General features: G+C 52.6%; 9 protein-coding genes across 10 annotated transcripts; 5 read left to right on the plus strand and 4 right to left on the minus strand.

The window, feature by feature from the left end:
- Positions 1–4,320: 4,320 nt before the first annotated feature.
- On the plus strand, positions 4,321–6,163 carry H310_03973 (CAMK protein kinase). The gene has a single exon (XM_008868068.1). The coding sequence runs from the start codon at positions 4,459–4,461 to the stop codon at positions 5,686–5,688; it is 1,230 nt and encodes a 409-aa protein (XP_008866290.1). The 5' UTR covers positions 4,321–4,458; the 3' UTR covers positions 5,689–6,163.
- Positions 6,164–6,389: 226 nt separating this feature from the next.
- Positions 6,390–7,653, plus strand: H310_03974 (60S ribosomal protein L8). Its single transcript, XM_008868069.1, has 2 exons — positions 6,390–6,929; positions 7,302–7,653. Exons 1-2 carry the CDS (start codon positions 6,448–6,450, stop codon positions 7,588–7,590), a joined length of 771 nt encoding a protein of 256 aa, XP_008866291.1. The 5' UTR covers positions 6,390–6,447; the 3' UTR covers positions 7,591–7,653.
- A 251-nt stretch (positions 7,654–7,904) lies between these two features.
- On the minus strand, positions 7,905–10,984 carry H310_03975 (hypothetical protein). The gene is made up of 6 exons (XM_008868070.1): positions 10,744–10,984; positions 10,444–10,684; positions 10,200–10,388; positions 9,948–10,147; positions 9,784–9,886; positions 7,905–9,694 (listed from the first exon to the last, which is right to left on the minus strand). The coding sequence occupies exons 1-6, from the start codon at positions 10,949–10,951 to the stop codon at positions 9,163–9,165; spliced, it is 1,473 nt and encodes a 490-aa protein (XP_008866292.1). The 5' UTR covers positions 10,952–10,984; the 3' UTR covers positions 7,905–9,162.
- H310_03976 (hypothetical protein) lies at positions 7,930–9,000 on the plus strand (the record flags this gene model as incomplete). Its single annotated transcript, XM_008868071.1, has 2 exons — positions 7,930–8,062; positions 8,120–9,000. 2 exons carry the CDS (start codon positions 7,930–7,932, stop codon positions 8,998–9,000), a joined length of 1,014 nt encoding a protein of 337 aa, XP_008866293.1.
- Positions 10,985–11,458: 474 nt separating the features above from the next.
- Positions 11,459–12,430, minus strand: H310_03977 (hypothetical protein). The gene is made up of 3 exons (XM_008868072.1): positions 12,263–12,430; positions 11,890–12,199; positions 11,459–11,831 (listed from the first exon to the last, which is right to left on the minus strand). Exons 1-3 carry the CDS (start codon positions 12,395–12,397, stop codon positions 11,635–11,637), a joined length of 642 nt encoding a protein of 213 aa, XP_008866294.1. The 5' UTR covers positions 12,398–12,430; the 3' UTR covers positions 11,459–11,634.
- A 645-nt stretch (positions 12,431–13,075) lies between these two features.
- H310_03978 lies at positions 13,076–14,157 on the plus strand (the record flags this gene model as incomplete). 2 transcript variants are annotated; one of them, XM_008868074.1, is made up of 3 exons in its annotated part: positions 13,076–13,822; positions 13,883–13,975; positions 14,025–14,157. In XM_008868074.1, 3 exons carry the CDS (start codon positions 13,076–13,078, stop codon positions 14,100–14,102), a joined length of 918 nt encoding a protein of 305 aa, XP_008866296.1. The 2 variants fall into 2 exon arrangements, with proteins under 2 accessions (XP_008866296.1, XP_008866295.1); XM_008868073.1 differs by lacking the exon at positions 14,025–14,157 and having other exon boundaries at positions 13,883–14,002.
- On the minus strand, positions 14,106–17,098 carry H310_03979 (hypothetical protein). Its single transcript, XM_008868075.1, has 11 exons — positions 16,346–17,098; positions 15,868–16,279; positions 15,599–15,808; positions 15,429–15,534; positions 15,275–15,387; positions 15,133–15,218; positions 15,021–15,081; positions 14,916–14,968; positions 14,761–14,870; positions 14,613–14,705; positions 14,106–14,560 (listed from the first exon to the last, which is right to left on the minus strand). The coding sequence occupies exons 1-11, from the start codon at positions 17,021–17,023 to the stop codon at positions 14,185–14,187; spliced, it is 2,298 nt and encodes a 765-aa protein (XP_008866297.1). The 5' UTR covers positions 17,024–17,098; the 3' UTR covers positions 14,106–14,184.
- A 172-nt stretch (positions 17,099–17,270) lies between these two features.
- On the plus strand, positions 17,271–19,104 carry H310_03980 (hypothetical protein). The gene is made up of 10 exons (XM_008868076.1): positions 17,271–17,397; positions 17,455–17,614; positions 17,681–17,794; positions 17,855–18,010; positions 18,058–18,099; positions 18,148–18,342; positions 18,389–18,495; positions 18,556–18,718; positions 18,763–18,846; positions 18,940–19,104. Exons 1-10 carry the CDS (start codon positions 17,285–17,287, stop codon positions 19,060–19,062), a joined length of 1,257 nt encoding a protein of 418 aa, XP_008866298.1. The 5' UTR covers positions 17,271–17,284; the 3' UTR covers positions 19,063–19,104.
- Positions 19,007–21,165, minus strand: H310_03981 (CMGC/MAPK protein kinase). Its single transcript, XM_008868077.1, has 12 exons — positions 20,889–21,165; positions 20,701–20,830; positions 20,486–20,638; positions 20,296–20,414; positions 20,125–20,215; positions 19,901–20,068; positions 19,758–19,835; positions 19,643–19,705; positions 19,530–19,583; positions 19,396–19,469; positions 19,235–19,336; positions 19,007–19,174 (listed from the first exon to the last, which is right to left on the minus strand). The coding sequence occupies exons 1-12, from the start codon at positions 21,068–21,070 to the stop codon at positions 19,153–19,155; spliced, it is 1,236 nt and encodes a 411-aa protein (XP_008866299.1). The 5' UTR covers positions 21,071–21,165; the 3' UTR covers positions 19,007–19,152.
- Between the last annotated feature and the right edge of the window lie 401 nt (positions 21,166–21,566).

Consider the following 21,566-nt stretch of genomic DNA (forward strand, 5'->3'; position numbering starts at 1 on the left):
TTCTACATCCGATATCATTTGTGTCTACGTTTGGACACTTCACAGCAGTTTTTGAGGATTTGGTGTGTGCGTCAGCAAAATCGGTGTGTTCGTGAACAAAACTGGTGTGACAAGAATCACGACTCAGCCTCGTAGCTACCGCATCTGAAACTTATTTGAGGTGAGACTTCAATAGTCAATTCATGTATGTTAAACAAGCTGTGCGTACTAGTAGCATGGGACATGGGCTCATAATGTCGCCTGAAGAGCGAGCATCCGTCTCCATGCAAATTGCGGTGAAGCCTTCGTCTTTATGCAAGACGGAGCTTCGATTCATCGTGCAAAGGTCACGATGGAGTTTTTCGCCGATCTTGGCGTTACACTTTTCGACCACCCTGCGTTGTCGCCAGACCTAAACCCTATCGAAAATCTGAGGGGGGTCCACGCGCGTGCTGTCTATGTCAACGGGCGCCAATTTTCGACAAAACTGGAGGTCGTACGAGCCATCAAGAAAGCCTGGTCGGAAATCGGTCTTCCTTTCCTTTTGAAGCTTGCCAAGTCCATGCCAAAGCGTTGTGTTGAAGTTATCCTCGCTCAAGGAGCTAAGATAGACTACTACTAGCTAGAAATTTTTGGAGTAATCGAGGTGACTTTCATCATAAACATTCATTTTGTTGGCGTGTCCCCTAACTGTCTGTCGCGGATCCAAATCACTTTTTTGCATTTTCTGCGATGACAATGGATCGGAAATAACTTTGATACTTGCTGAAATGTTCCGTTGTGCATTCATGCACCCCAGTTCTGAATCGCTCACAGCAATAGTTCGAAGTAAATGCCATAGGTCACGAAACCTTGGTGGCCCTAATTGGTTGGCGCGCACTGTATCACTGTGACGCCCGATGTTTACCACCACCTACTTGCGACAAAGTTTTGCCTGCGAACAAGGAAAAATGGCCAACGTCAAATACAAGAGTGAATTTGCAACAAGACAACGCGCGCGCCATATTTTACGAAGGCTCCGCATTTGCTGCTACTGCGTGTGCTGGTGGCTGGGATATCGAATGTGGAATCAATCACCAAAGTTCCCGGATCTGAACGTATTGGACTTATGGTTTCTACTCTATTCAAGCTCTGCAACAATTGTTAGAGTGTCAGACGAATGGTGAGCTCATAGCCGCTGTGAATACTTCGTTCGAGCACCTGGCTCCGTCGACGCTTGAGAAAGCATTGTCTACCTTGTGTCATGCTATGAACATTTTCATTGAATGCGAAGGTGACAATAGTTTACACTCCTTCGCAGTAAATTGAGCTATAACGACGAGTTGGTATTGTAATACCAGCAGATACGATGAGTTTGAGGCTAGAGTAAGAGGAAAGGTTAGAAGAAGTTGCAGATTAGTTGTGCCACATGCGGATGAACGACTTAACTTATATATTTAGATTCAGTTATTTTAATTTTACTATTCTATTGAGCTTCTGCTAGCAATCTGTATACAGTGTAAATACAGAGGGGGTAGTAAGTTCTCCGTAGTAATATTGCTTAAGAACCTTCGGCTGCTGTAAGTGAGAGTGACGCTCAACGCCTCTAGTATCGATAATAGTTCGAGCAAGCCTTTGCAACTACACAGATTGTAAAATATCTTGCCATTTTACATTAGTATACATCAGAATCTCGCTTTGCCCACTCTTGACAGGTTGGGTATCCACAGGGATGGAAAAACTCTTGCTTTTAGAGGAAATAAGGTTATAGGTTAAAAACATTAAAATCTCAATTTGAAACTATAAAACCATTGGTTGTACTACACCACTTCCCGGCCAACTTGAAATTTAGTTCCGGCCAATGTGAAATACGAAACGTTCCGAACGCATAAAAATCACACGTTTTCGAAGGAAACAAACTATTTCACATCTCGACTTGAAATTTTCACATTCAATATGAATTACTGGCCATAAGCCATGTCCTCCAGTCGAATTACCTTGTCAACATTGTTCTGGCAGAGCGAAGCCTCTCGCGTCACCAGCGACCGAGTGATACAAGGCAACGATTTGCGAGCTGCGTCCTCGAGCAAGACCATCCGGTGTTCAAGAAACGAACTGTACTCACCGCGGTCAAACATGTCGGCAGTATGATGTGCCAGGTAAGCCTTGATTCGCGCCTTGAAAACACTGAAGCAGCTCTCAATCGGATTGAGCATAGGGGAGTACGGCCCGAGACGAAGGAGCGTCAAGTCGTCGTGTTGGACAACACGTTCCTCAGTTTGCGAGTGCGCTGGCGCGTTGTCCAACACGATGACAACACGCTTGTTGACGAAGCCAGCTTGCCATGCGTCGCTGGCCTTGACGGCTTGGTAGATGGACTCGACGAAGGCCGCGTTTTGATCCATCTTGATACTGCCGCGCTCCATACGGTACGTGACAAGGCCGATTTCAGCCGACACAGCACACTGGACTTGAAGGTTTAGCCCTTTCGACGGCGGCAGAACGATTGTCGCACGTGTCCCTTTGATGGAGCGCCCACGACCGCGCTTGCAGTAGAGATTGAAGTTGGTTTCATCGTAGTACACGATAAAGTCGCCGTCTTCTTGATGTTGCTTGAGTTGAAGAGCGAACTGACGCCGCTTTTCCTTGTTGATATCGTTGTTGCAAGTAACGGGCTCGATGCGCACTTGCTTGATGGTGAATAGCATGCCGAGGAGGTGACAGCTGATTCGACAGCGACAACCCAGCAAAATCGGCGGCAACATACGACCTGATTTCGCTAAGAGTGTATTGGCAGTTAGTGTTCAAATAGCTCTCGAACGCAGCTCTTACTTCGGGAGTTACCTTGGCTTGAGTTGGCCGAAAGCCGCCACGCGGCTTCGACGACGTCCGTCCTATATCGACCACACGCCAAGCCGTGGCCTTGGATACACCATTGTGCTTGGCAACAAGCTTCCAATCGTCGCCGCGTAGGTAGGCGTCAAGCACACGTTGCTTTTCCTCAGGGGTGGAACCCTTGCGCTGGGTTTCGTTGGGCATCCAAGACAGATCGAAATGAAAAGTGTGCTCTTATCGTTGTTTGTCATTAACCTTAGCGCCTACATTTCCCGCTTCTGTGGTTCACTTTGATTGAAAAATATTTCATATTGGACTGAACTTTTGCATATCACTCAACTTGTCAAATTTTATATCCATCCGGACGTTTCACATTGGATGGAAGTAGGTTCCAAGTTGGCGGGGAAGTGGTGTAGTATTCTTCATACTGTTCAAGAGTGCATTTGGCACTCTTGACCATTTGCGGATCGACATCGTTGGTGGAAAGGTTCCAGATGTCACTAGCAGAGTGACCGCGTTTCCGTTCCGATGCGGGGACGACCATCGCATCATCATCAACATCATCGACGATGACCACATCGAGCGCGTCTTCCGGCTGCAGCTCGAGGTACTTACTCAATACAGTAATTTTATTCTATTATTGCGGATTTCCTTGAAAATTGGATTTTCCCGATATTCGTTACCCGTCCCCAACAATTTACTCATACACTAATTACAACTTTCAGGCAACATGATTTCAGCATAAATGCAAATAGTGTTTGAAATTTCAAATCGAATAGTGTGAAGTTGTTTGAACGAAGGTCACCGCCGGACCGCATGATACGTCACGCCGTTTCCGGTCAGCATGCCATGAAAGCACGAAATACCACTGCCTCTATGGGTATTACTTCCTTGGAGTGTCCAAGGCCGAATTATCCCGCGTCTACGCGAAGTCGCCATCGACTACGCTTGGTGCCCACAATGGCGTATCTCCATCAAACTCAACCTCGCGTTTGAGGTGGGGAAGAACTCTGTCAATGAGTTGCATTTTGAACTCCTCCAGTGTTGACGCTGTGATTGTCATGCGGTCGCAAGAAGTACCAGAGCTGTGGCCCTTGAAGTTGCGGACATGAGGATGAAGCTGCACTGTGAAGGACTCCGCGACGGCGGGAGCATTCTCCATGCTGATGGATCTGTCTGTCCCGAAGCGGATAAGAGCGGATGTAGAGAACACGTTCGAGACAATTTTATAAATCTGATAACAAGCGTTCAATATTTTGACTTGTTTTTTGTATGCGTCAATGTTGCGTGAATCTGAGCGCGTCCATATTATTTGGGGTAAACTCCAATTTTCAAGGAAATCCGCAATACTATAACCTTTTTAAAACCTCTCCTGGGGCCTCAGGTGGAGGTGAGGATTAAAAGAAAAACCTTGCATCACCTAGGTATAAAAAACCATCCCTGGTTATCCATACTTCCTCCATAGAGGAAGTTTTTTTGTGGACCTGCAACGGAATCCAAGGGAGCCAATGGTATTGCGGCATTTCACCGCCATTGGTCCGTTTGGAAGCAAGTGAAACGGCGCACCGGCAGCAAGGCGTTCCATGTCCCTTGTCGGCATGGTGAGTCGATGAGCGTGGATCATTCCCTGTAGTCGGCAACAAACCACACAACCCACCCAGCCTAATGGCATGTCCTGCAATCTCCCGCTCAAGTCGTTCCATCGCGTCGCGTATTCTCGTCACATCGCCACGCAATTGTCGCCTAGCTTCCTATCGCAACCACGCGCCCTCTGCAATCAAGGTATTCCCCGAACCAGTGCAGCTTTCGACATCAAGTGGACTCCTTCAACTCCCATTGTCCCCGTTTGGTGCGGCGGCGGTAGTTGGCACCACCGCGTTGGGCCTGGGGAAGTTACTGAGCCCTGATGCGCAATCCCGAGCGGAGTCGATCTTGCCTCCACCCCCAACCATGTCCCCAAAGACAGCAGCAACTATACATCCAGCTGCCGACTGGGACCTCGCTGACGAGATCGGGTCGGGCGCATTTGGCGTAGTACGGCTCGGCATCCGTCGTACGACGGGCGAAGTCTGCGCTATCAAGATGCTCAAAGATTCACGAGATGCTTCATTGCAGCGCGAGTTGGAAGCTCTGCAGTGGATCAAGGCCCAAGGTGGCCACAAAAACATTGTGGACCTCAAGGGCGTCTTCGAGCACGACGGCAAGACGTGCATCGTAACCGAGCTTGTGTCGGGGGGCGAGCTCTTTAACCACATTGTCAAGTACGGCGCGTTCGACGAACCGCATGCGCGGAAAATGATGCACGACATCGTCGAGGCCGTTGCTTTCCTGCACGACCACGGCCTCGTTCACAAGGACTTGAAGCCGGAGAACGTCCTGTTAAGGTTTAAAGACAAACGCTACGACAACCACGCAAAACTCGTCGACTTTGGCAGCGCCGGCCCTCCATCTCCCGCGGTGGGTACTGACACAGACATTGGCACGACAGTGTACTTGCCGCCGGAAGTGCTGCGGCGAGGCGACTGCACTCCCGCCGCGGACGTCTGGGCCATGGGATGCATTCTGTACATCGTGCTGACGGGACGCCATCCGTTTGACATTGACGGAACGGCCCCTGAAAAGACGATCGAAAGCCGCATCCGCAGGGGCCATGTTACGTTCAAACATGCCGCATGCAAGCACTTGTCCGCCGAAGCCAAGGACTTGATCCATCAAATGCTGCAGAAGGACCCCGATCTCCGGCCATCGGCGAAGCAAGTATTGGCGCACCCGTGGATGCAGCAGTTCCAACAGCAACAGGTTGTCCAGGCAGTACTGGATGTCGTCATGATGGGGGCCGCTACGACAAGCCAACCTCGCATCGACGCGATGCCAAACAAGATCACCGAATTGTAGGCTTCTAGCGGGCATGCGGCGCCTGACTTGGAAAACTTTGGATCTATTTAACCCGCCAAACACGAAGAATTCTGCCACTCGACATGAAAACAACCTGCTTCCAAATGGACATTTTCTCGTAAAATCGTGTTGAACTGCACGTGTGTGCAAGCATTTGGACACGTCAAGCATGACTGTACTGCCGTTCGAACGCTGGAAGTGTGCCGTGGACAAGGGAGACTCCCAGCGTGCTCCACTGGTTATCTGGCTCATGGATATGGTCGATATTGAGATACATTCACGAACCTGTGTTGCTTACTTGAGGTAAGTGAGGTTGCTTGACGACTTAACATACACGCCTTGGCAGGCCACAGTTTCCTTGAAGCCCATACAAGTAGGCTGTAACACCCTGCCACACGAGCAACTCGACCGCATAGCGCGACGAGTGGTGGCCAGTGGGGCAAATCGTCATGAAGCAGCAATGTTCAAAATCCACACGGAGAAGGCTAACAAGCCATAATAGCTCATAGGAAGGGCCAAGTACAGAGCGCGAAGCAGCATTCACTCGCTCGTGGCCAACTAGCCAGCCTACAAACGTTTCGTGCGACCTTTCGAAAGTCCAATATCCGGATAATCGATCATCATATCCGCATAACGCTGCAAATCCCTTGTCAGTTTATACTTTGTGGAAACCAGTCATTTCATATATAAACCTTCGAAACCTAATATTCGCATTGATTCGACTGGCGACGAAGCACTTGACATTTCTTATCAACCAGCATGGGTCGTGTCATTCGAGGCCAGCGCAAGGGTGCCGGCGGCATCTTCAAGTCGCACGTGAAGACTCGCAAGGGCAAAGCCGCCTTCCGCACCAACGACTACGTCGAACGTGAAGGATACATCAAGGGTGTAATCAAGGAGATCATCCATGACCCTGGCAGAGGTGCACCCTTGGCTCGCGTGTCGTTCCGTGACCCGTACAAGTACCGCATCAACCACGAGTTGATGATTGCCGCGGAAGGCATGTACACCGGCATGTTCATCTACGCCGGGAAGAAGGCCACCATGGCCGTCGGCAACATCTTGCCGTTGTCGCAATTGCCTGAAGGTACCATTGTGTGCAACGTCGAAGCCCGCATTGGCGACAAGGGCAAGTACGCCCGTTGCTCCGGTGACTACGCCGTCATCGTCACCCACGACGAAGACAAGGGCAAGACCAAGATCCGTCTCCCGTCCGGCTCCAAGAAGACCATCCCTTCTGCGTAAGTGACTCCCTCCTCGCCGAGTGGTGGTCGATCGCGCCCCCATCAACCTCGTCCTGTGACGACGGTGGCGTCCACCAGTCGACTCGCGACGGTGATTCCCGTGTGCTGCAAAAGGATTTCGTCCTTGTGTACCCACCCACTTCACCCGTTGTCGAGTCGATTGGTGTGACGGCGAGTGTTTTTCACACTTGCTGCTTTTCCCGCTTGATGCGGTGAGTAAGTATCCCGCTTGATGCGGTGCGTAAGTTGTCGACATGCATCTCTGTAGCCTTTGCTTTTCGAAGCGTGGCTCTTGCAGCATTGTCTAAACGATCGATCATCCTTCTCCTTGAACAATGTCGTGATGAAAGACTTACTCTTTTCCTGTAGCTGCCGTGCCATGGTCGGTGTGGTTGCTGGCGGTGGACGTACCGACAAGCCTATCTTGAAGGCTGGTCGCGCCTACCACAAGTACCGCGTCAAGCGCAACGAGTGGCCCCATGTGCGTGGTGTTGCCATGAACCCTGTGGAACATCCCCACGGTGGTGGTAACCACCAACACATCGGTCACCCCTCGACCGTGCGTCGCGATGCCCCTGCCGGTAAGAAGGTCGGTCTCATTGCCGCCCGTCGTACCGGTCGTCTCCGCGGCATCAAGAAGACGGAAAAGGATGACTAAATGCATCCTGTCGGAGTACTTAAACGCGGCTAAGCTAAGAAATGTCACTTTCTCCTCGCAACATTTTAGTTTGAGCATGGCGTGCTGGGTATACTTGCTCGTCGGTGACGTGCCCCGTGGGGCGAGTGCATGGCTTGGCGTCTTCATCGGTGAGTGCATATTGTGTGGCAAGGATGAGCCATGCCCTGTCGAGCTCGGTAGCTTGCGCATAACACCTGGTGTAGCTTGGCCATGCAGTCTTGGCGAATAATCTGCATCCAAGCCTGTGTGTAGGACAGGAAGGAGCTCGGTCCATGCGACTAAAATTAGCTCACGTCCGCCATCCCTGTGCAAATCGGCATGTTAGTGAGCTCGCTCAAGAGTCGGGAAGACGCGTGTGCTGCGCTTGCCCGAAGTCTCGTTGAGGACCATGACGCTCTCACGAGCGACGGCGAGACCAAAACCGTGTGCTCGTCGTTCGCTCGTGCTCAAGGTAGTCCGCATTCTCGAGAGGTGGTACTCGATGGCATTGAGTAGGGCGTGCCCGTAGTGGAGCTCCAGTCCCCGCATGGAGCGTCCCAGCTCGTCATGTTGTGGCTCCACCCGTCCAACTTGCACTTGTGCTTTGGCAAGAAGAAAGTATTTGGGTCGGCTGTGCATGGCATGCACTTGGCCCATCTCCACGCTGTCCGTGCCGACGACGGTCCTACCTCTGACGTAGCCTCGTCAACGCCCAGGACCCCCCCGCAGTTTTACCTCTCGTTTGAATCGTTTGCGGGAGACGTCGTCACGATCGCCATGCCAACGCAAAGTGCCCGCGACAATCTCCTCCACACCTTCCAAGACATTCTCAAGGTCATCGACGTCATGGCGACCGTCCAAGACCACGTTGAGCTCTACCGTCGAGCAAACAAACCATCGCACCACGTGGACGCCGCTTGTCGTGAACTCAATCAACAACACGGTATGGATGGCCCGATCGAAGACAACTGGAACAACCAAGTCAAATTGTCCCCCGTGAAAGCGCAGCAACTCCGCCAGCCCGCCGCTTCCGAGGTACCCGAGACTGCAGAGACTGCCAAGAGACCCCATGGTCCCCACGCAGCTCCAGGAAGCCAACCTGTCGTGAATCAAAATGCAGACTGGACGCCAGCCGACTTGGACGCGTGGTTGCATGCACGTCAACTCAGTTCTCTCTTTGTTCCGCTCCACGCGTACCTACACGATGCGTACGCCCGTGGCGACGCAAAAGCCGCATTCTTCCGCCTCACACCCGACATCGTCGACTGCGTCGTGAGCAACCAGAACCAAGCGACCTCGTCGTCGACCTTGTTGCAGTTGCGCCAGAGGTTGCTGCAGCACATCGCCAAGGGCCGCCGAACGTCGTCGAGCCTTTTTCCTCGTCGCCGAAGCACGTTTCGCCTGTACTAGCCGACAAACTACGGACATTTCACCCGTGACTGGATGGCGACATGACCTTTCGACCGCGACCTCCAGTGCTTCATTGATCGTTTTTAATAACACTCACGCGTACGCCCTTTTTGGGTTTGCAGGACGGAATTGTGAGTTTTCGGGTGGTTGCGTGCATGTCGTCTAGGCGCTTTGTGTGACGAGGGCGAGCATAGCATCAATGGACGTGAGTTTCTCCCGGGGCTTTCCTCGAGCTGCACCAGCCGCGACTTCGGCGGCTTCGACGCGCTGGTACATGTTCCAGTCCACGATCGGCCGCCCCGACGCCGTGAGCTTGGCGCGCAGGTCTGCAATGGGTTTCAATGACACGCGAGGCAACGATCCCGCATCGCTCAACACGCTAGCGACCGTCTCTCTGGCACAATTGATATTAGTGCCGATGATTCCAGACGGCCCTCGCTTGATCCATCCGGCGCAATAGAGTCCGGGGACGACAGGAGCGTTGGTGTGGGCCGAAGTCGTGACGCGGCCGGCCACATTCGGAATGACATTGCGCTTCCCATCGAATGGCACCCCCGCAAACGGCATCGATTTATACCCGATGCTTCGTAGCACGAGCCCGCACGGGATGGTTTCGAATTCCCCAGACCCAACCGCTCGCTGGTGGAAGGGCGCACCATCCAGAACATTCTTCTCCACCTTGATCGCGCCAACTCTAGATGGAGCATGTTTGAGACAAATGATGGCGAGGCATGTTGTAGCGATGCACGAAAAACGTGGAGCGCCATGGGATGTAGCTCCTACCGGTTGGGGTCCTTGGCGCTAGGCAAGAGCTCGACTGGCGAGAGGAGGAAGCGAATTCGTATGGCACTACGGTTGGACGATGCTGGCTTCGACGCCACCGTGGCTACAGAGACCATTACGCTGGTTACAATTGGATGACCTCATCACAGGACGATCTCACGTACTCAGGAGTTCGTGGATGCGCCGTTGGGGACGCAATGTTTTGAGCTCCTCGGCTGAACTCGCATTCACGCTTTGTTCGAGCTCGTTCGGGTCGACGATGCAGTCGGCGTGAGGCAGCTTTGTGATTTCCCGAAGCTCTTTCATGGTGAATGCTGCCTGGGCGACACCTCGACGGCCGACCAAATAGACGTTCTTAATACCGCTATGTCACAGAAAAAGGTAAACTAAATGGGAGATGGGCGTCGCCGACGTACCTGTTTGCTAGTGCATCCAGTGCGTGTTGGGAAATGTCTGTGGTTGCCAATTCCTCGGGGTTTTTCGTCAGAATGCGCGCGCAATCGACTGCAACGTTGCCCTGGCCGACCACGACGGCAGTGTCGCAATCCATAGGCACATGCAAGTTGCGGAACGACGGGTGGCCGTTGTACCAATTCACGAACGACCTGCAGCATGGAAGATGAATTAGACGGTCGTGCATGTCCTTCGGTGAGGACGCACCGAGCTGCGAGGACACCAGTCAGCTCGTCTTCGCCTGGAATGTCGAGCTTGCGATCGTCGGACGCCCCTGCTGCGATGACAATGGCGTTGTAATGCTTTTGAAGCTCTGACACGGTTATATCGTTGCCAATGTCCACGTTTCCAAAGAAGGAGAAGCGAGGATCGGTGGCAACTTTTTCAAAGTCGTGCATGACATTCTTGACCTCGGGGTGATCGGGAGCCACGCCAGAGCGAACAAGACCTGTTCAAACATACTGTCAAATGACACGAGCAACGACACATAACATGCAATTGACGAACCGTAGGGGGTGGGAAGCGCCTCAAACATGTCGATGTGGACGGTGGGATGGTCGTGCAGGAGGTACTTGGCAGTGTAGAAACCCGCAGGCCCTGCTCCGACAATGCAAATGCGCTCGAGAGTGCTGGACGTATCGACAGCGCTAAAGGTGCGACGAGACACAGCGTGCCATGATGGCCGACGAAGAAGGTTCCCAGGCACGCGGTGCATCTTTCCACCACAGTTTCGATCGCGCTGTGGAAATCTTCGTCGAATGGAACTCGACCCTTGATTGGATAATATTGCCGGATTACTTGCTTTGATTGGACAAAGTTGGGACTCGTTAAAAATTTTCACGCTGTCAGTGATGGAGCACTTCCACCGAAGACGACGGCGCTTTGGCTGCGAATGGCAGGCCGTCATGGCACCGGAGTGACAGACCACATAGCGACGACCTTTGATGAGGTTACAGGAAAGAGTCGAGAGCACGTCGAGTTGAGTTGGCTGATCCTGTGACTCGCGAAATAAACAAGCTCACCGCCGTGACGGTGCATTGGTAATCATGGCCATGACCAACCTCACCCTGGGTGGTGTCCATGACAGAAAAAGGAATGGTCGAGGACCTCTCCTAACAACGGACCGAGGACGCAAGGACAGCATTGGGCAGTCAGCAAGACAAGTCGTAAGGAAGTGTAGGCGAAGCGGGTGGGACCCGTGCAAACGGCAGAGCCCTCACTTGCGACGACAATGTGAACATGATCAATTGTGACGTAACACTTCGATGCACAATGCTGAGAGCTCATGTGACATTCTTCGCACGTTGCACATAAAGTTCGTTTGCACAAACTGCTATTATCAAAATGAAAGCTTCGAGAAGGTCACAACGACGACAGCGGCAAAACTGCCACAGATCCTCAAACGGGCACGGCTTGGCCCTTAGAAGCGTATTGGTCGTAGTACTCCACCACCTTGTCCCAGTTGGCCACGTTCCAGAAGGCCGAGATGTACTCGGGGCGGCGGTTCTGGTACTTCAAGTAGTACGCATGCTCCCACACGTCCAAACCGAGGATAGGGATCATGGGGTCTTCTGTGTTGGGCATCAACGGATTGTCTACGCAAGTGCAACGTTCAGGTGAAAACACCCTCGTTGTAAGACGTTGACATCATACCTTGGTTAGGGGTGGAGGTAATGCCGAGGGAACCGTCAGCACGCACACCCAACCAGGCCCAGCCAGAGCCGAAGCGGGTGGACGCAGCAGCATTAAATTTCTCCTTCATTTGGTCGACGGATCCGAAATCTTGTTCGATTCGGGCCTTCAAGTTGCCATGGGGGGCAGTGTTGGTCGAGCCAGGGGAGGTCATCCACGTCCAGAACAAGCTGTGGTTGTAGTGTCCACCACCGTTGTTGCGGACCGCAGGGGCAGTCGCGGACTTGACAACTTCCAGGATCGACTTGGTCTTCAATTCCTCACCTTGGGCCTGTGAATAATTACAACCATGCTTCAGACAAAAACCTTACTTCGACCGGCCGAGTGTACGCACCGTGTTGATGTAGTTGTTAATGTTGTTGATGTATGCTTGGTGATGCTTGGTGTGGTGGATGTTCATCGTTTGGGTGTCCACAAAGGGTTCCAACGCGTTGTATTCGTACTTGAGTTCTGGCAACGTGAACGTCATCTTGATCTGAGCGGTGCCGAGCAAATCGAAGAGTGACGAGTTGAAGAACGGTCCGATCGATGATGATTCCACCTCGTATTGAAGTTTGTATGCCCAGCCATCTTTTTAATATTGTGCGGTTGGAACTCCGATTTCAAGTCTATTATCCGTATTCCGGAAAACAGGATTATTCCGACGATTAAAGTGATCTTGATGTTTGTATGCGAATCATTAGGTGCCTTTATCCGGTGTCCGGATAAAGCAGAAAGGGAGACTCTGTGATTGGCACCTTTCTCGCCAGGAGGCCGCATCATTATTTAGACAATGAGTACAGACGTTGACAGAACTCGTCATTATTTAAACAATGAGTACTACAGAAGTTGACTGGTATTACATTTACATTGTTCAAGTTATGGTATAGTAGAATTTCTTAAAATTGAACTACTGATCTCCCCCCCTAAACGAAACGGGTCAAAGTGAATATAACTTGAAATATTATATTTCGAAGTACGTTTGAAATTCAAATGGTTGTGCTGTGTATTTCAATAGTTTATACCTCCAATGTTTTATAGATTGTACAAATAGCATAAAGTGGACCGTTTCGATTAGGGGGAGACATTATTCCGACAAATGCGAATTGTATTATTCGGATACTTGGAATTTTATGCGGATGACAATTTGGTGCGGAAGGGATCATTTATGGCTCGCAAACTCCAAGTAGTTAAGCCGTTGGTCGCCGCCTCGGCGACCGCTCGAGTTCAAGTCCTAGGTGGAGCGTACCTTATCCCGACATTGAGGCTAGTACCGCCAACACGTGTGAATGGCGAGTACGATATGGAGGCCACGGTGGCAGCAGCGAAAGCCAACTGGTCTTTGCGCGGCCCCGTTGTTGTCGATTTGGCCAACGTGAGCTCGAATGGGTCACCTCACATGTCTCCCATCAGACCAGCCGAGTTAAAGGCGTTGTTTAGTTCACTGAAGGATGCTAATCTCGTTCCCATCGCCATTACCAACGCGAGCGAAGATGTCAAGACCATAGCGTGGCGCACGCTTCAAGTTCCAAGCATCATGGGCACACGTATGGGTGACGAAGACACCAGCAGCGACCGGTGGCAATCTGTGCCAGCATTTGACGACACTACATCAAAGGACGAGGCGGAGTATGCAGCGGTGACAGAAGAATCGTACGCAAAGGACCCGTTGGTTGAACATGAAACGAGCAACACAGAACCGCTCACGACGTCACCTACGCATGGAACGAAAGGCATGATGGTAGTAGAAGGAAGTGTGCGAACAGGGCAACAGATCTATGCGAAAGGACAGGGCCTCGTCGTCATGGGTTCGGTGAACTCAGGCGCGGAAGTCTTAGCTGATGGAGACATCCACGTGTATGGAGTGCTCAAGGGTCGTGCCCTCGCTGGCATTGGGGGGTATTCCCATGCCAAGGTGCGATGCGTCGAGTTCCATGCTTCTCCAAGGAGACTCACCAGGCTCCGCGCGTTGTAGGTATACGCGCAAAAGTTTGATGCCGAGCTGATTTCCATCGCCGATACGTTCACGACATGCGATGCGCTGGCGGCTCGCGATGCCGGTGACGTGGTAGAGCATTCTCTCGATCGCATTTGAAGGTAAAAAAGGCCATGTGTAGGTGGACGATTTGCCAACCGTTGTATGGCTCGAGGACGGCGTCCTGCGGTTCAAGTCGGTGGCTCCTGGTCGCGTGTAGTGGTTTCAGCAGTATGAACATCAAGTGCTCTTTACAAACACAAAAGTCTCGGAAGCTTCTTGATTCATGGGGGAAGAGTGCATCATGGCAACACAATCGCGCCATACCGCTCGCTCTGCGTCCGCGTCGTGGCGTCCAAGAGCCGCAGGACAGGGTCGCGGTACATGTCGACAGATTTGGAGTTTGGGCTGAGCAGCATCGTCTGTTCTGGCTTGTATGGCTGGCCCACGGCGCGGTACATTTGCCCTTTGTCTCGAATGTAGTGCCAGAGCATAAACACCATCGAGACCAATAGCAGTGCGACCACCGCCGCGATTTGGTGCCACGTTCCGCGAACGAGGAAGAACCCGGCCATCGCGCCCTGGTATATTACCAGCGCAAACATGCTCGCGTGAGTCGACGTCGTGGCGATCGCGCCTTTCCCGTTGATTTTCGGGCGCACGTAGAGCAAGGCATATCTACATCAGAAAGTCGAGGAACCTGCGGCAGTGCCGTACAAGGGTCGCGTACTTGTCGACGATGTGTTGCACAAACAAGTAGAACGACCCAAACGGCAATATCACAGGGACGACCGTACTGAACGCCACGATTACTACCAACACGCTAGAAACAACAAGTCAGCGGACGGCGATCCACCGTGTTCGGGAGGGGCAATTACCTGATTTGTAGGGCCGACTGCGTGCCTGTGTAAAACTTCCACGGCTGCACTGCATCGTCATGCTCTGTCGGGGTCAATGCCCGCGCCACTTTCCAGCACATTTGTCCCGCCTGGGTGTCGTCAGCTGTGGGCCGTGCGCTTGGTACTTTTCTCACCTCCGACAGACGCAAGGCAGCCATCGCCGTCCCAACAAATGCGCGCTGAATGACTGCGCAACAGAGAAAAAAGGTTACCCTCGTGAGGGTACTTGATATATGTACCATAGTTGACGAAGAACACCCCCGAATTGTTGAGAAAGAGCATCTCAAACATCTCGAGCACCTGATCCATTCAAGTGAAATCCATCAGCAGCATGGCGGTATTGCGACGTACCTGGCCTTGGCCCATAAAGTGCTGAATCAGCGAATTGATTGACACAAAGGTAAAGCTCGGGACCACGAGCGTGTTGAAGATGAGGTCTACGAAAGACGTCGTCCATGAACGGTGCGTCGACACGTTTGCGATCACAGCGTACACACGGCGCTGTAATGCAGGATGCTCTTTTCTTTGGCCGAGTCGGTGCACTTGGGTTGCATGAGCCCAGCGTGCAGAATCACGTTGAGCAGTATTGCATTGATCATGACCAAACTGCAACCAAGTGAGACCACGTTTCACAGCCCGAAGCGTACATCATGGTCGGCACGTACGACGCTGTCACGTTTGCGATGGCAGGGGACAGGTTGGCCGCCCAATTCTTCGTTTGCATCACGAGATCATTTAACGACTTGGCCGTGCCTATGGCCACCACAAATTTGTGTGATGTCAGGACAAGGCCGATGTGTCGTTCGTTTACCCGCACCTGCGTACTTGCCAGACGCAATGGCGGACGTGACGGCCAGCGGCGACGTGAATACGACAATGAATACAGTCAAGAACGTGTACAAGAGCACAGTCTGCGCCGTCCGCTTGACCCGGTGATACGAGATGAAGTGCCAGTCCAAGTCGTCTGGCTCAGGGGCGAGCTCCAAGTGCCACGACGTGAGCGCGAGTTCGTGGATCTTTTGCCGCACTAGACAGGGATACGAGCATTGGCGTCCACGCGGCGGACATAAATGGCGGTGCACGTACGTGCTGTGTGGAGCTTTTTCGGGGTCCGTGCGATGAGGTATGTCGTGCTGCGGTGCTGAATCTTGCGCACAAACTTGGCCTTGGCCTTCGGGTCATTGAAGATAATAAATAGACGGCCCGTGCCGCGATGGGTGGTCAGGATGCGCTGAATCGACCGGATCTCGTCTTGGTGGCGCTTGTCGATATCTCGCTGGAGAAATTGGATTTGCGCCGCCAGCGACTTTGTTGACACGTACGACATGGGCTCGTGGAACAAGTGGACATACCATGGCAGGTCCCCACGGTGCTTTCGAGCCATGAGCAGCGTGAGCCGGTCAACCGTATTCTCGTGGGCGATACGAATCGTGTGGCTGCGCTTGTACTCGGTCAAGTCGTACACGACCGCAACGTGCGAGATCAATCCTGGAAAGATCTACGACATGGCAAAAGCAATTGTGGACAGGATGCGAATGACTGGTGGACGGACGGTCAAACTCACTTGGTCCAGGAGGTAGAAGATGCGCTCGGGCGACATGCACTTGGGAGCGCCGGCGTCGATAAGGACGGTCTTCGCACTGAGCTCGGAGGGAAACATGCACAGCAGGTCCGTGTTGGTCGGGTCCTTGTTGTTGCACAAGCGACTAAGCTGGGTCAGGAAAATCGCGTACAGGCCTGAAAACACATAACAGCTCACGACCGCGACCCACAACAGGGGCGACTTGTCCGGCAATGCTCGGATCGTCATCGTACTGAACGCGGCCAACGATGTCGGCGCGCACAGCACGTAGGTCGGAATGAGCACAAGTAATGCAAAGGCAGTCATGACGAGCACCATCTTGAGGGCGTAGACTTGAAACGTCAAGTAGAACGCTCCCTCGTCTCCAATGGCTTTGTGGAGCGACGCGATATCGTTCATCGTGAAGACAAACGCAACAAACTGCTGCCACTCGGTCATGTGCGGTTGGTTAAACGGATATGCAGCGTAGTTGGAGTTGACTTTGCCCATGAAGAAGAGACTCGTGCGGCTGCTCCGGGACACGCGAAACAGGACGCATGCCACGGCAAACATACACGAGTTCACACTGACGACAAGCGCAATGCTACTCCAACCCTGTGCCGCCTGCTCCAGTCGCTTCCTTGTGTAGTCCACGTGCCATATATCATCCGTGGAGTTCATCTCGCCCAACGAGTTGGCGGCGTCGACAGCCCGCGCTCTCTCTCGCGGACAACCGCAACCTGAAGATACGTAGTGGTATGAGTGATAAATAAAGAAACTTGATTGGACAAAAGATTATAAACACACATAATGATTATTGATTGGTCAATATATATGGTGAGCTTGTTCGATTGGCTGAATCCTTGAGTAGCTGCGACGATTGGATTGGCCAACGTCGCACCAATGATATCCGGTTGTCCGGATATCTCACGCAAACGCGAAATGGACGAGGTCACCGCTGTTGCGCCGCGTCGATTCAGTGGACGTAAACCCGAGGCATCTCGTTCGTGTAGTCAAGAAGGATGCGACGGAGGATCTTGTGCAAGTGAAAACAAGTGCGTTCGCTGCATAACTTCTGGATAGTGATGGAAAGCAACTCATGGTACGTCCAGGCTCGTGAAGCGAAAACCTTCTGCTGCTGCCTTACGCCGCAAGATTTCCAACCAAATCCCGGACGAGATTCAAAACGATCCTTTGCTTGCCAAGGCCATGGAGCAGCTTCCTTGGAACTACAACTTTGAAATTCGCAAGACAATCTGGAAGATCAAGCAGGTGCGGGGTCTCACCATGACGTCGAATGTGGGAATGCTCCCTCGACAGACTCGGTTGTGTGCGTAGGCTGGAGCCAAGCGTGTGGCTCTTCAATTTCCCGAAGGACTGCTCTTGTACGCGTGCGTGATCTCGGACATCCTCGAGCGTTTTGCCGGCGCCACATCTATCATCATGGGCGATGTAAGCAGTCTTTTTCACCAGCCAACGACTGCTACATCGAACGCATGTGCTGCCTTCTAGGTGACGTATGGCGCATGCTGCGTGGACGACCTGACGGCAAAGGCACTTGGCGCAGACTTTATGGTGCATTACGGTCACAGTTGCCTCGTCCCCATCGACGTGACCACGATCAAGATGTTGTACGTTTTCGTCGACATCACGATCGACGTGACCCATGTAAGCAAGTGCTCTTGTCAAGTCTGGGCATCTCAAAAATTGGCTAGTTGGTCGAGTGCATGAAGCTCACGTTTCCACCCGAGACCAAGGTGCGGAACATGCATCATGGTGTGCATTCTAGAATTTTCTACGTGCAGCTAGCGCTGATGGGGACGATCCAATTCGCAACGGCCATGCACGTTGCGTTGACCGAGCTGAAGGCCCACTTCAAGGACATTGTTGTGCCGCAAGCCAAGCCACTGTCGCCTGGCGAAGTGCTCGGGTGCACGTCGCCGCAGTTCCCTGATCGCGAGGCGCTTGTGTTTGTTGCCGACGGCCGCTTCCACCTCGAGGTCGTTCATGATATTCATGCAAGTTGTGCTAACCCTTCGACTTCAGTCGGCCATGATTGCCAATCCGTCCGTCAAAGCATATCGATACGACCCGTACCCAAAGATTCTGTCTTGTGAGAGCTACGACTTGCCTCAAATGGTGTCCATTCGAAAGTACGTGCTAGGGTGATCACGACTCGCTGCTTGAAATTCTCATGTAAAATGGATGGCCAGGGACGCCGTGGACCGTGCCAAGTCCGCGCAAACGTTTGGCATCATCATGGGCACACTCGGTCGTCAAGGAAGTCCAGTCATCGTCGACCACATCACGTCTCTGTTGGAACGCCGTGGCAAGACGCACTTCACCCTTCTCCTGTCGGAAATCTTCCCCGACAAGGTAAAGTCCCCTCGACTCTGTTGCGACTTTCATCCTTCATATAGCTTGCCATGTTTCACGAAGTTGACGCGTGGATTCAAGTGGCATGCCCTCGGCTCTCGGTCGACTGGGGTTACGCCTTTGCCAAGGTTGATGTCATGTACTCTCTCTCGATGGCTTGCCGTGGGTGGATGGCTTCGGGACAGGTGGGATTTGGTCTAAGGTTGTGCATTGTGCTGTAGCCGCTGCTGACGGCGTACGAAGCGGAAGTGTGCTTGGCGGACGAGAAGTGGCAAGACGACTCGTATCCGATGGACTTTTATGCGAAAGGCAGTGGCCCTTGGACAAACTACTATACGAAATAGATTGTGTTCGACTTAATTGAGTGCGCAGAGTGATGACTTGAATCAACCCCCAACGAACGCACGGTCGTCCGACGCCGAACACCGCGCTCCTCAGTCGTCGTGGCCTTTCGATCTATTGGACAACACATGCGTGCTGGTAACATGCGCTGCCATCTCGACAGCTCCAACACACCCGTCGATTGTGGCGTCCGTGCTTCGACTGGCGGACAGCTTTGCGTCTGACGGCGGCAAGTTGCGCTGGTCGCGCCATTCAGGATGGAAATGGCACACTTCCCTACACGTATCCCAACATCGGTGAGATTCCACGTCTCGACCAACGTGTTCACGACGCACTCGGCAATAAGCTCTTGGAGGCGTCGCTTGGTTAAGTTTTCTTTCTCGAACTCAAAGCTAAAGTGCTTGGTCGCCTACATGCACCGCTTCTCATGAGGCTCCTCAACTCCACCACGGTAGCAACGCCGACTTACCTTGGGCTCGTCCTCGCAGTTGTGGAGCGATTCCAAGTACGGATGCTGCAACGCCTAGTCCAAGCCACGCCGTGGGCATCTCACGTCGCTCTTCCCATGTCGGAGTACATTACCTCTTCGACTGAAATGCGCTGGGATGGGTCAAACACGAGCATTTTGTCGAGCAAGTCGAGCGCCTGCATCGTCAAATGCGGTCAGTGCGAGCGAATCGACATCGCACTATCCTACCGTGGGCTTGACATTGGGAAACAAGCGATCGAGCGGGATCTTGGGCTTGTTTGGCTGGCTCTTCATGAATCGGCGAGCCTGCACAACATCGCGGTCAATGTGACGTGCGCACACAACGCCTCGTGGAATCAGCCATGGAGTACCTTTTCGCTAGTGACAAAGTGCAATTCGGCCTCGCTGGGGGTCCCCAACTTGTCGCAAATGATTTGCAGCTGGTGGATGTAGTCGTCGCCGGGGAACATGGGCTTGCGCCCGAGCAGTTCGGCAAAGATGCATCCCGTGGACCAAATGTCGATTGCTTTCGTGTATTCCTGTGACGATCGTACCAGAGTCAGGCGGAAGTGCGAGCCTCACTCCAATAGAATACCTTTGTAGACAGCATGATCTCGGGCGCTCGGTACCATCTCGTGACGACGTACTCGGTCAATTCCATGTTGTCTTCGTCAGGCTCGACGCCACTACCCTCCCCCGGTCATGTCAGGATTCATGAAACGGAGAGGGTATGGTTGCCGTGGACTGATGGATGGTGATGCCTTACCGCGCCAGCCCAAAGTCGCATACTTTGAGGTCGCAGTTCGAGTTGAGGAGCAAGTTGGACGGCTTCAAGTCGCGGTGCAGCACGTTGGACGAGTGGATATACTTGAGCGCACGCAAAATCTGTTGCCACCAAACATTCACGTTGAGTGGAGGAGACTTTGAGGCAGTCGAGAGTGGAAAACCGTGCTTACTTGGTAGAGAAAGTATTGGATGTGGTCGTCGCTAAGCGGCTGCCGAGAGTAGATGATGCGATGCAAGTCGGTTTCCATGAGATCCGAGATGATGTACACATCTTCAAAGTGCGCCAGCGACGTCGGCGGCAACAGGTCGACTATCGTGATGATCTGTGCAGAAGGCTCATGTGACGAGAAGAGTCACAGGAAACGGAGAGGAAGGGAGGATGTACGTTTTCGTGGTCGAAGTGCTGGAGGAGCTTGATTTCTCGCAAGATGCGCTTCGCATCAATCAGGTCCTCGAACGCCTTGGACACCTTCTTGATGGCAACTTTGTCTCCAGTTTCGGTGTTTTGCGCTGATCTGCGTCCAATGCGCATGAGAAGGAGGGAGAGGTGGAGGGGCAAAGGATGGAACATACATGACAACTCCGTACGCTCCATGACCAATCGGCTTGATGAACTTGTACTTGGTGTCGACTTGAAATGTGGTCCCCGACACGACAAAGCTGTGGGTACCTGGGCGAGCTTCATCTTTTCCGATACCACTCGCGACCGCCACAACCTCCACAGCACCCTCGATGGACGAAGTGCTCGTTGACATGGCCTAGATCCGTGTGATGATCCCCACGTGTCGAGATATCCACGGCTTGTCTGGCCTGGAATTCCCCCATGTAACGGCCACCGCGTCTGGTCGCATCCCTCTGGGATTTCATCCTCTCACATTGTATGCATAACCTTTAATATTTTATATATCCAATTTCATGGAAGCAAAAAGAACCCATGCGAGATCTTTCGCTGCCGATGACAGGGTGCTCGCGTCCAACCACAAAGGACGTGAACTGCGCTGTTGAGTTGCACGGCGATTTTGACACCCTCTGCACACCTTGACGATGCCGCATGGTTGATATTTTGGGACCAACTGCAGTTGAGTGAGGTCATGACTACTATTTCTAACCCGACTCGTGGCCCCGCCCTGCTCAAGCCTCCTTGGCCACGTTAGTGCTGCTCTACTTCCTTCGCCAACCTGCATGCACTGCAGACGATATGTTTAGTGCTACAAACGACATTGACGAAGCAACAAAGTAGCAGTACAAAAG

Source organism: Aphanomyces invadans (assembly GCF_000520115.1).
Source record: "Aphanomyces invadans strain NJM9701 unplaced genomic scaffold supercont1.6, whole genome shotgun sequence".
NCBI lineage: Eukaryota > Oomycota > Saprolegniomycetes > Saprolegniales > Verrucalvaceae > Aphanomyces > Aphanomyces invadans.